The sequence below is a fragment of the Mercenaria mercenaria genome, chromosome 16, assembly GCF_021730395.1.
Source record: "Mercenaria mercenaria strain notata chromosome 16, MADL_Memer_1, whole genome shotgun sequence".
Taxonomy (NCBI): domain Eukaryota; kingdom Metazoa; phylum Mollusca; class Bivalvia; order Venerida; family Veneridae; genus Mercenaria; species Mercenaria mercenaria.
Window position 1 is genome coordinate 68,631,713 of NC_069376.1, and position 13,900 is coordinate 68,645,612.

Here is a 13,900-nt window from a genome sequence, read left to right on the forward strand (position 1 = left end):
ATTAGTAACACTGCTAAAACTTCACAACACATTACAGGTGATAGTGTAAGACCTAATACTGTAACAGTACTACATGTATACACTAGACTGTTTCAAATTTGCTGGTCACAATGTTACTAGAATAAAATCAGTGCAAACAGTAACCAATCATCAGTTTAAAAAACTTGATAATATTCATAATCTGTTTGTGAGATATGTTTTAGGAAATTTTATATTTTAATATTTTTCAGGCTAATGATGCTTACTCAGCAATAACCCAGGTAGACAAACAGAGGGCAGAACCAGAGAAGATACGTATATGGCGAGAAGAAAATGCTCGTAGAATTGCAAAGAAAGGTAACATATCAGGAAAACAGAATGATGTGAAAAAAAAATTGGTCTGAAGAAAAACAGAATTGATAAATGGTTTTATTGTGAGAGTTTCAAACTGCTTTGCGGCTTCTTTGTCAAGAGTGAAGTGGATGACTTTGAACCCTGCTGTGTTAAAGCCTTGCTTGGTTCATTGCATATGGAAGAAATGTAACTAATTTCAGAAGGTCTGTGGTTCTACCCAAGTGCTTGCCACTAAAAAAGAGGTGGAAATATAGTTGGATTTTCTCATACAGCTGAAAAGTCGACATATGGCTGGAGTAGCAGGGTTTTTTTTACGGCTGTTTTTATAGCTGTTATTCGGCTATATTCCCAATGCCAAAAAGTATCTTTTTTTTCCAAAATGAGTGCAAAAATTCCCAATGTACATTCTGAAAGAAATTCATCAAAATTTCACAAAAACTGACCAAATTATGGACAGTTTTGTAATGGAAGTATGTTAAAGATGTTCTAAAATGTGAAACAAGTGTATGAGAAAGTGCTTAAACACATCCTTACTTTATCCTATGGGACTAAATATTTCCCAATTTGGAACATTTACGCGTCAAAATTCCCAATTTTGGGGGTATAGGCTATGTTCCCAAATTAGCTAGAAAAAACCTGAGTAGTCATTGTGACTATGAAGCAAACCAAACAAATGCAGATTATTATTATTATTATTATTATTATTATTATTATTATACCAGATTTATATAGCGCCCTTTTCATGATCAATTTCACATTCAAAGGTGCTTTACATAGTTCAAATGCAGCCACACAGGGCGCATAATTAATCCTCTACTAGTACAGACACAGAGCGATCTGACCAGAGGGACAGAGTGAGACAAAGAGAGATCAGAAATCAGATACAGGCTTGTCCGGCTAACTTAGCCTAGCGTGTTGCGAATAGACAGCCTGGTTCTTTAACATGCCAAGTGTATAGCACTGATACACACAAGGATTGCCTGGGTTCCTGACCAGTACACCTGTAATTGGGTGGGAAACACTGAAAAGTGTTTCTGAAAATTCCCCGAGCAGCTGCTGGGGATCGAACCCTCGACCTCAGGATTGGAAGGCCAGTGTGCAAACCACTGAGCTATCCGTCCACCCATTATGTATTTTCTTTGATCTATCAAAGACTATTTGGGTTGTCTGCAGATCCAGTTCACAACCATTTGATTGGTAATTACTAAGGTGAATTAGAAAAAAAAAACTAGCCTAAGGAATTTTATTTGTTTTTAGCCCACCATCATCAGATGGTGGGCTATTAAAATCACTCTGCGTCCGTAGTCCGTCCATCCGTCATTCCGTCCGTCCGTCCTTCCGTTAACAATTTCTCGTTATCGCATCTCCTCAGAAACTACTGGGGGGATTTTCACCAAACTTTGTCAGAATGATGTATTGGTACCCTAGTTGTGTCCCCCTGAAAATCAGACTGGTTCAACAATTTATGAGTGAATTATGGCCCTTTGTTTATTTCTATATTTTACATAGATTTATATAGGGAAAAACTTTGAAAACCTTCTTGTCCAAAACCACAGAGCCTAGGGCTTTGATATTTGGTTTGAAGCATCATCTAGTGGTCCTCTACCAAGATGATTCAAACTATTTCTCTAGGGTCAAATATGGCCCCGCCCTGGGGGTCACATGGTTTATATAGACTTATATAGGGAAAAACTTTGAATAACCTCTTGTCAAAAACCACAGGGCCTAGGGCTTTGATATTTTGTATGTGACATCATCTAGTGGTCTTCAACTAAGATTGTTCAAATTATACCCCTAGGGTCAAATATGGCCCTGCCCTGGGGGTCATATGGTTTACATAGACTTATATAAGGAAAAACTTTGAAAATCTTCTTGTCCAAACCACAAAGCCTAGGGCTTTGATACTTGTAATGTAGCATCATCTAGTGGTTCTCTACCAAGTTTGTTCAAATTATCCCCTAGGGTCAAAAATGGCCCCGCCCCAGTGGTCACATGGTTCATACAGACTTATATAGGGAAAAGCTTTTAAAATATTCTTGTCATTAACTACAACATTCAAATTTGGACCACATGTATATTTTTGAGTGGCAAGATGAACCTTGACATGAGTTGACCTTGATTTTGACCTAGTGACCTACTTTCACATTTCTGTAGCTACAGCCTTCAAATTTGGACCACATGTATATTTTTGAGTGGCAAGATGAACCTTGACATGAGTTGACCTTGATTTTGACCTAGTGACCTACTTTCACATTTCTGTAGCTACAGCCTTCAAATTTGGACCACATTAAAAACTTTGACCTTCACATTGACCTAGTGACCTACTTTCACATTTTTGAAGGTACAGGCTTCAAATTTGGACCACATGCATAGTTTTGTATTCCAAAATAAAATTTGACCTTGATTTTGACCTAGTGACCTACTTTTACATTTCTCAAGCTACAACCTTCAAATTTGGACCACATGCATAGTTTTGTGTACCGAAATAAACTTTGACCTTAACATTGACCTAGTGACCTAATTTCACATTTTTAAGGTACAGGCTTCAAATTTGGACCACATGCATAGTTTTGTATTCCGAAATAAAATTTGACCTTGATTTTGACCTAGTGACCTACTTTTACATTTCTCAAGCTATAGCCTTCAAATTTGGACCACATGCATAGTTTTGTGTACGGAAATGAACTTAGACCTTTACATTGACCTAGTGACCTATTTTCACATTTTTGAAGGTACAGGCTTCAAATTTGGACCACATGCATAGTTTTGTATTCCGAAATAGAAATAGAATTTGATCTTGACTTTAACCTAGTGACCTACTTTTACATTTCTCAAGCTACAGCCTTCAGATTTGGACCACTTGCATAGTTTTGTGTACCGAAATGAACTTTGACCTTAAGATTGACCTAGTGACCTACTTTCACATTTCTGTAGCTACAGGCTTCAAATTCAGACCACATGCATAGGATTGTGTACCAAAACAAACTTTGACCTTTACATTGACCTAGTGACCTACTTCCACATTTCTCAAGCTACAGCTTTCGAATTTGGACCACATGCACAGTGTTGTGTATGGAAATGAAATTTGACCTTGAGCTAGTCAGTAAGTCTTGAAATTTGGAATACTCAAAAATGGCACATTGGTGGCGCCAAGATCACTCTATGATCTCTTGTTTGGTATTTATCATTTAATTTCATTGATTGTTGTAGCTACAGAGTCTGCAGGAATCAGTCCCATTTAATGGCCATTATGGAAGCAAGTGGATGTCATTAGTTGAGGTTTTTATATGCCCGAAGGGACGTATTATGTTATGGTCCCAGTGTCCGTCTGTTTGTCTGGGCAACTGAAAAGAAAGAGAGGGCCATCTAACGGTAAAGAGAACAAAAGAGAACAATAGCTTCAATCCGTTAACAATAGATTAAAGGGCCAGGGCCCACTATTCAAACAAAAGAAAATAACAAAAGAAACAGCCCTCCCTTTCATTTCGGTCTGTCCGTTAGCAATTTCGTGTCCACTCTGTAACTCTTGAACCCCTTGAAGGATTTCAAAGAAACTTGACACAAATGTTCATCACACCAAGACGACGTGCAGAGCGCATGTTTTGGATGTCTCATTTTAAGGTCAAGGTCAAGGTCGCACTTAGGAGTCAAAGGTCATATGAGTGTGTTTCGTGTCCGCTCTGTAACTCTTGAACTGCTAGTCACTAGGTCAAATCAAAGAAACTTGGCACAAATGTTCATTACACTGAGATGATGTGCAGAGCGCATGTGAGGATGACTAGCTTCAAGGTCAAGGTCACACTTAGGAGTGAAAGGTCATATGACTTTGCTGTGTCCACTCTGTAACTCTTGAACTGCTTGAAGGATTTCAAAGAAACTTGGCACAAATGTTCACCACACTGAGGTGACGTGCAGAGCGCATGTTTTGGATGACTCGCGTCAAGGTCAAGGTCACACTTAGGAGTTTAAGGTCATATATGACTTTGCTTTGTGTATATTGCTCTTTATTTGGCAAAATACCTTTTTGCTCTCTTACAATAATTTTTTTTTTTTTTTTTTAAGTACTTCCCTTTTTTGTTACTACAAATAGCCTATAAATAGCTTATTTTGAAACTTTTTTATTATTGGCAGTAGGGAAAAACGGAGACCACTTTTCTGTGGTGCAACATGGATGGTACATCCAATTTTTAGATGTATTTTGACATAACTTTACCTAGTAAGAATTTTTTTCTTGGTCTTAGACATTTTTTTTTTTTTGAATTCTTCTTTTTGTTGTTCCTGTCCTTTGGGCTTCAACAGTCAAGTTCTTTGAATTTTGCTCCTATCCTCTGATGTAACCCTTCGGGCGTATATTGCCTCGCTTGGCGGCGCTCTTGTTGGAATTATGTATACAGCTGAATTTCAAACTTGTTTATAAAAATACTTACGAAAACAAGTCTATTTTTAGATGAGGAAGAGGAAAAACGTGTTACAGAATGGCGTGAGATTGCTAAGAAGGAATTAGATGACTGGTACAAGCATCATGAGGAACAGTTAACCAAAACCAAAGAAAACAACCGGTATAGTTCTTGTTTTAAAAACATAACATATATACTGTAGAATGCAAAATATTAGCAACTAAATGTAGGTCGAAATCTCTCTCTCAAAAAAAAACAAAACAAATCCATTCCCACGTAAATGAATAGTTGTAAACTAAGGAGAAACTATTCTAATCTGTAGAATATTTTTCACTTTTGATGCATTGCTTTCAGCTATTGCTTTCTGCTTTGTAATTTGAAATGCAAGGGACTGGTGTACCAGTCAGAAATTTGAAATATATTCATAAATACGTATATGAAATTTGAAATGTTTTTCAGATGTTGGTCTAAAATGTGAAAATGGATTTCAGAATGTCAGTCTGAAATGTGACATGTCTTTCGAACATCAGTCTTAAATGTGAAATGTATTTCAAATATCAGTATGAAATGAGCCGTGCTATGAGAAAACCAACATAGTGGGTTTGCGACCAGCATGGATCCAGACCAGCCTGCGCATCCGCGCAGTCTGGTCAGGATCCATGCTGTTCGCTTTTAAAGCCTACTGCAATTAGAGAAACCGTTAGCGAACAGCATGGATCCTGACCAGACTGCGCGGATGCGCAGGCTGGTCTGGATCCATGCTGGTCGCAAAGCCACTATGTTGGTTTTCCCATGGCACGGCTCAAATGTTGATTAATATAACTGCAACGTTTGACAGATTGATATCTGACTGAAATGTGACATATCTGCATAACTGTGGAAATTGAAATGTTTTTCAAAATATCATTCTGAAATCTGAAATATTTCAAAGGATCAGCTATTTATATGAAACAAACTTCAAAAGGTCAGTCTTAAATGTGAATATATTTCAAATGATGAAGAGTTTCTTGCTGTGAGCAACTGTGAGTAGTAGTTTACTCTTCCACTTTGCTTCAGTCACAGTTCACATACCTTTAAAAGCTGTTGTGTAGTTTGTAAAAATTTTGAACATGCTTCTTTCATTAATATTGTATGAACTAGCAAAATAATCTAATGTTTGAGTATTGAATTTGTAGTGGTATGTCTATTGCATTACTAACTATGTAGGACATCCTTCTAACTATTTGGTTTGATGATCTGTATAATGAGACCATTCTAGTTATTTTCATATCAAATGCAAAATAAGGAAGCAAATTGAATGTCTTTATAATAACAGTACACTTGTTCAGAAGTCTTGTGAAAAAATCTTTTATCAAAGCTCTTCCTGGCTCATGGGCCTCACAACTGAGGGCCAGGTTTAGAATCTCTTAAAAAAAGAGAGGCTGTCCTCTATTTTCTACACTCCTATATTTTTGATAGATTTTATATTTCTTAGAAGCCACAGGGTTACCTGGATAGATAAAGCACTGTGCTAAGAATCAATTCCTAGATTACACATATATTCTGTGATGGTTACTTGACTATGACAAAGGTCATTAGTCCTCCACCTCTGATTCATGTGGGGAAGTTGTGATTAATTTGCAGAGAACAAGTCGGTACTGGTGTACAGGAGTGATGGTTAGGTAAAAAAGACTTGACATTTATAACAGAAATATAAACTAACATTTACTGCTAAGGGTATTGTATATTTCCAACAGTTTGAATAACAAGAGAAAATGGCATATTGTCAACATATTTATCAGCTCTCTTTTCTACCTGTATTTTAGGTGTCGGACTGCCTATTTTTGTAGCCACATTTCATTTTATAAACAAATGGTGTGGTTTCATTCTAGTGAAGCTACTGATTTCTGTATTCTTTTCAAATCTAACTATTTCATACATTCTTACAGCTCTGGACCGTAAGTTTTTCAGTCTGTTGTATTCAGTTCTAGATTATACAATACATGTTTGTGTTGTGTAGGTGATGCTGTTTTACTATTTATTAACTATTTTGTGATTTTACATATTTATTTTATGATATATCCTTAATTCATTTTATGATATCATCAAGTAGTTTGTGCTATGTAGCTTAATTTATTTATTTTATGATATCCACATTTATGGTCCTGCCTTTCGGCTAAAGCTATACAGTAAGCGATCTGTCGTCCCCCTGGTTTGTGTTTGACAAGACACCTTGTTCCTGAATTAATTTTGTGACATAAATTTTATTTATTCATATTTAAAGATGTCTCTCAATTGAATTCATGATATCATGAAACTGAGTAAAAATGAAATTACAGGCGTATCTAAATTCTCTTTTTTTTTTGTATCTTTAAATGCATTTAATCTTATCCGATAATAAAAGAGATCATAAAATGAATGAAAGTTATCATAAATTGAAATTTAAGTTATCACAAGATAGGTAATAAAAAGTAAATTGGCAGCCAGAAGTTGTGTTTAATACAGTGCTAGTCATAGAACAAGTCTTACAACATTTCAGAGTGTTTGCCAACTCTAGGTAATGTTTGTGGGAATGTGAAATGGGATGGGAATTTTTATATATTTTATTTCATTCTCAGTAGTCTATTTTTTTATTTGCACAAGCGTCTGTTTTGGGGGCTTTATGGCAGTTGCTTTAATTACGTGTTCCACTCGATACCAGCTTTGACAGAACCATTGTTTTGTTGTTAATGATGTACCTTCCCCTGAACTTTACTTTCCATGACAAGTCTGTTCTAACTGGATCATAAGTGACTTCAAATGAATAGTCATTACTTGTAGTGTTCGGTCATTAGATGTATGCCAGGTCCGAGCTTCAGTCTGTATGTTGAATTCTTCATGTGAGGATGCCAGCTAGCTTATGAAAGGTTGGTGGTTCTACCCAAGTCCTGTGATGAAAGAATACACAGGGGAGCACCTAGGGTCTTTGTTTACTATCAAAGCTGGAAAGTTGCCATATGACCTAAAATTGTTTTGGTGCAGCATTAAACCCAAGAAAAACAAAAAAAATTAAATGTATGCGCAATATATTTGAAAGTCTTACAGATATTATAGTGAAGATGCTGTTGTTTTAAGGTCATTATTCAGTCAGATAATTATGCTTGGTGTTATATGCTGATATTAGGTTTAAACAGATTATCTCAAAGTATATGTAGTCATTGCATTTAAGACAATTAGGGATCCATGCTTGTTGCTTCTTTTTGATAAAACACCAAAGTTGATGGTCTTTTCCCCACTAGCAGTTCAGCATGTCTTTGTTTAGTTAGGTTTTCCCCCCCAATTTCTTTATTTCCTGTCAGTGCTTTTCTAAAAGCACATGTGCTGCTGTCTGTACATTTGTTCTATGAATAGAATGATGTTTTATTTATCTAGTTAATAATGTAGCATGCTTGTGAAAAGAAATTGTTTTTCTTAATAAGAAATGTATTCAAGAAGTCATGTTAGAAGGTTTACAAGTTTCATTGACCAAAAAGACTAGCTAGCTGGAGATAAGTGGTTCTACCGAGGTACCTGCTGTAGATAGGTGGTTCTACCGAGGTACCTGCTGGAGATAGGTGGTTCTACCGAGGTACCTGCTGTAGATAGGTGGTTCTACCGAGGTACCTGCTGGAGATAAGTGGTTCTACCGAGGTACCTGCTGCAGATAGGTGGTTCTACCGAGGTACCTGCTGGAGATAGGTGGTTCTACCGAGGTACCTGCTGTAGATAGGTGGTTCTACCGAGGTACCTGCTGGAGATAAGTGGTTCTACCGAGGTACCTGCTGGAGATAAGTGGTTCTACCGAGGTACCTGCTGGAAATAGGTGGTTCTACCGAGGTACCTGCTGGAGATAAGTGGTTCTACCGAGGTACCTGCTGGAGATAAGTGGTTCTACCGAGGTACCTGCTGGAGATAAGTGGTTCTACCGAGGTACCTGCTGGAGATAGGTGGTTCTACCGAGGTACCTGCTGGAGATAGGTGGTTCTACCGAGGTACCTGCTGGAGATAGGTGGTTCTACCGAGGTACCTGCTGGAGATAGGTGGTTCTACCGAGGTACCTGCCTATGCCTGAAATAAGGCTAGGAGGGGCGACTGGGGACAGTCTTCCTTTAACATGGTTAGCTGGGAAGTCGCTATATGACTTTAAAGAATTGAATGTTAAACAACAGAAAATAACATTTTAACCAAGAATCACCTAACATGATAAGTTTTGACTTGCCCAATAGGCAAATGACTTGGACTTTTTACCTGAAAAATATGTTTAAACACCACTCCTTTTGAGTGCCATGGCTCACGCTAGTAATTCATATAGTCCTTGAGCTGTTGTTTTACTGTATATCCCAAACTGAGTAGAAAAAGGCCACAAGTAAATACAAAATGAGGAAATAAAAACCTTATTAGCCAGTTTTCATTAACCTTTTACAGAATATTAATGATAGTTATCAAATCATATGAAAAGTGGTGTTGCCTTTTTCTGTAAATTTCCACTCAGAATATGGACTTTGTAAATAATGTAATCAGTTAAATGAGCTATGCCATGAGAAAACCAACATAGTGCAAACAGCATGGATTCAGACCAGCCTGCACAGTCCATGCTGTTCGCTTTCAAAGCTTATTGCAATTAGAGAAATCAGTAGCGAACAGCATGGGTCTTGACGGATGCGTAGACTGGTCTGGATCCATACTGGTCGCAAACGCACTATGTTAGTTTTCTCATGGCGCAGCTCAAATGTGTTTGAATCAGTCTTATAACGATGGCTACCAGAAGAGAACTAGAGAAAAATGATGTTGCAAAAGGTAATGGAAAGTGACAAGACAATTTGATTTCTTTGTTGAAGTTTTTAGAAAAAACTTCTAAAATTAGCCTACCTGATTAGATCATTAGGTAGAGCACAATACTTTCAAATCAGGAGGCTTCAGTCTTACCAGAACACACTGTCCGTGATCATAGGATAAACTCTGATTCATGTGGGGAAAATGTCACTTCCCTGCAGATGACTTGTTAGGAATCCAGGATCACTGGTTAGCTTAACTGATAGTCATTTATTACTGATAACAGTCAAAAAAATCAAGACTCAGTCATATTTCTCATTGCAGGAGTAGGACTGTGATCAAAGAGTTGTAGAAATTACTTGGTTTCGATAGAGAATTGCCCAAATACACACATACAGTAAAACTTTTTTCTCTCGAACTTTGATCATTTGAACACTGCCCTTCACCCGAACTCATCGTCAGGTCCAGGCGAAATCCCTGTATAATGTATTGGTACCTCAACTCAAGAAGTGGACAACTTCATACTTAAAGAAGGACTTATTCACTTTTTGCACTAAGGTGACGGTATATTGTTAGAAGACTCAAACTGCTGACAAACTTGAACAAATTTTGCCAGTCCTGTCGAGTTTAAGTGAAAAAAGTTTGACTACATATAAACTAGGGATAGAACTAAGTGCCTGTAAATATGTTAATGAGTGTTGATAGTCTTGAAAGTGGCTATGGTGAGAATAGTGTGCATGGGCATGTAGTTGAAAAGTTGTCTCGTGTCTAGTCTTGTAATGTTTGTGATATCTATAGTACATGTTGTTACCTGGTTTAAGTAGATATACTGGTAGATATAACCTGTTTGTGTTGGTGGTACAGTGGATAAACAGTAAGAATCTGAAAACCAGAATAGATAGTGTTTGTTTATCAGTATCCAAGTGCTCATACACAGGCTGTTATGATTACAACTATCAGAGAGGTTTAGAATTTATACTTGTATGGGCATGTGTGTAGGATTGTATGATATATTTGAACAATATTGCAATGATTTATTTGCTGTATCAGTATTTAGAGCATTCATACTGAATGACATTTTAAACATAATTGCTTGTAAATGTACAGACTCTTAGTAAGTCCTAATTTTATCAGTCAGAACTGCTTTTTAGCAACCTTTTTATTTAGTTTATTTGACAGTTTTTAATAGTTATTATAACCTGGAATATAGATATATACTGCACATGCCCATACATGTTCTGAAATCTCAACCTTTCAAGTGCCTCATTTTTATATCCACAAGTCATATTATTCATTGCTTTATTATGTAATTTTTAGCTCCACTATTCGGAGAATAGGGGGGCTATACTACTCGCCCCAGCGTCGGCGTGACCCTTCTTGGTTAAAGTTTTTCGGCAACCTTTGTTTTTCGGTCATATCTTTGTTACTATGCTTATATCTTACTGTAACTTCACATAAACATTGTCCAATATACAAGCAATGTATTTGTTTGGGCTGAGCCCATTAAGTTCACCTAGGTGTTATACTTAGATTATTTTTAAGGTTAAAGTTTTTCGGCAACCATTGTTTTTCTGTAATATCTTTGTTACTATTGCTTATATCTTACTGTAACTTCACATAAACATTGTCCAGCATACAAACAAAGTATGTGTATGGACTGGGCCCATTATACCCAAGGTTGAGGTCACCAAGGTCTTATACTTAGGTTATTTTTAAGGTTAAAGTTTTTCGGCAACCTTTTTCTTTCATATCTTTGTTACTTTTGCTTATATCATACTGTAAGTTCACATAAACATTGTCCAGCATACAAACAAAGTATGTGTAGGAGCTGGACCCATTATACTCAAGGTTAAGGTTACCTAGGAGTTATACTTTGAATTATTTTCATGTTAAATTTTTTTTGAAAGCTTCCTTTATAGACATATCTTTGGTACTTTAAAAGATAATGACTTGAAGTTAAAAGTATTTGTTTATAATCATCTGCATGTGTAGCTACATACCCCATAACTCTAATTGTGTTTTTGACAGAATTATGTCCCTTTTGTACTTAAACTTTTTTGCAATCTTCGCTTTCTGGATACTCATTTAATGCAATATAAGATAAAGACTTGAAACTTAAAATGTATCTTTATCATCATCATCTGCATGTGTGGTAACAATCCCCATAACTCTGATTTGTATTTTTGACGGGATTATGCCCCTTTTATACTTAAATTGGTGTATCTTCCTTTTAAAGTAGAGGTCTCTTATTCAGACATAATTATATTCATTTTACTGTCAAATCCCCGAATAGTGGAGCGCGCTGTCTTACGGACAGCTCTTGTTGTACAAAGTTTTCGCTTTCCCAGCTGGTACTGAAAAATGTATGCTTATGTAAGCTAGTTAAATGACCTCTCAATGCAAAAGTAACATAAATTATGAGAATACATACATACATGCAATTGTCATCTCATGTCTGCAGTCTTAATTCAGACCAGTGGTGGGCCTCTGCCACCAAGTGGCAAAAGTTCCTGACTTTGAATCACTTCACACTCTGTCGGTTTAAAACCTTGCTTCGGATGTAGATTTCTTTCATGCGAGCAACCCATCCAGCTTGCTTGTGGAAGGTCTGTAGTTCTAATTAGCCGCCCGCTTGTATGAAGTAATGGCTGGATGAGGGATAGGGCTCCTCCTCCACTATCTGTAACCTTAAAACTCTCATATGGCCTGTAATTGTGTCAGTTTAACAACACAAAAAAAATTAAAAAGTGTTATATGCATTTTAACAATATCAAGTAGAATACCAAGTATGTATCATTTTTTTCTTAGATTCACGAAGACCTTGATGTTAAAGTAGTTGTCATACCTGAAAGATTATTTTTGTACCAGTGATACAGTCATAGGTGTTTACCAATTGAAATCTTATATTAAAGCTCTGTTGGTCTGACGATGGTTTATGCTAGAGTTGTACAGCAGTGAAGTTGTGCTGTATGTGTGATTTATTTTGTTTTAAACACACCTATGGTTCTTGCATTAAGGTTGCTTATGAACATGTTATATTATCTCATTTTAGGGAATCTGAGGCAGCATTTGTTGCCGAGAGGGACCAGACTCAGCCGGGAGAAGAATGGGAGAAAATTTGCCGACTCTGCGAGTTCAACCCTAAAAATTCAAAGAATACAAAAGATATTTCAAGAATGCGTTCCATCCTATTGCAGTTGAAGCAGACACCTTTAGTCAGATAAACAAAAAACATTAGATATGTAGTAAATGTATGAAAATATGTTGTGAAGTTATTTATGATAAGTGTACACGCTTTTGTTCAGTATTGGAGTAATCATATTGAAAAATTTAGAACCAGAAATACATCTTGTTAAATGACTGGAGTTGAGTAATGGCTCAAATTCCAACACTTCGCATGCATGATTATGATCTAGATAATTGATTTGCTAGATAGTATAGCGCCAATTAAGAAGCAATTAACAAATTGGAAAATATTCTTGGAATATGATTTAGGACCTTATGACAGATATTTATTTTCAATACTTCTCCAATAAAAAAAGTTTGTTTTATCTTCAAGATGAAGCAGAAGTCTGTTATAATCTGAGAGTTTTTTGATTACATTTGCACAGCTACTATAATTTGAATATCAAATGGATTTATTTGCATTTAAAATCATTTAAATTTCTCTAATGGATGGAAATTCGATATTCCTTTTAGCAGGAAGAAAGATTTCAAAATTTGGTTTATTTAAACTTCATGCAGTATTAGATTTTGGACATGGAGTTGTTTTTATCACGATTGTGTGGTCATGTGCAATATACCTTGATGTGTACATAGTCACTGGCTTGAAAGATGTACATAGTCACTGGCTTGAAAGAAACCTTTTTATCCAGTACATTAGATTTAAAAAAAAAAAAGAATCACTGGTTCCTGTAACATATACATTCCATCATTTATGTTTTGATAGCTTTATAGAAATAGTGACATTAAAATTGATGGCCCAGTTATTTGAATTAATATGTTGTTTAATCACAGGTTTTAGATTTATTTGCAAGTTACACACGTTTAAAATGAGATTCTTCACTAAAAGATAGTGTGTACGGTTTTTTTTTAATGTTTATTAGACAAATATGCAATAAATCTTAATGTCAAATTTACTTTTAAAGTTTTTGTTTCTGTTTCCCAGAAAATGTCGTTAATTTTGTTCTTTACAAAGTATGTTGGCGTGCTAGCATATTGATGAGGATTATGTGCCATCTAAATCTTAATATAGATACTCTATCAGACTTTATATGATTTAATTGACATTCTTGTAACTTTGTTAAAAATTGTAGTTGTGTCCCCAACAGTTTTGGGGCGTGACCTAGATTTGTCCTTGTCCATCCATGAGAATTTTTGCTGTGCATATCACCAGAAGT

The 13,900-nt window shown here is 36.1% G+C and overlaps 1 protein-coding gene across 2 annotated transcripts in view; it reads left to right on the plus strand.

Annotated features, from left to right (window-relative positions):
- Nucleotides 1–13,639, plus strand: part of LOC123540633 (clathrin light chain A-like) — a 31,321-nt gene extending 17,682 nt beyond the window's left edge. For both annotated transcript variants that reach the window (XM_045325842.2, XM_053527336.1), the window contains 3 exons: nt 231–336; nt 4,781–4,892; nt 12,553–13,639. In XM_045325842.2, the coding sequence (XP_045181777.1) occupies nt 231–336; nt 4,781–4,892; nt 12,553–12,724 (390 nt within the window). In that variant the 3' untranslated portion in view covers nt 12,725–13,639. The remainder of the gene's footprint in view (nt 1–230; nt 337–4,780; nt 4,893–12,552) is intronic.
- The last annotated feature ends 261 nt before the right edge of the window (nt 13,640–13,900 follow it).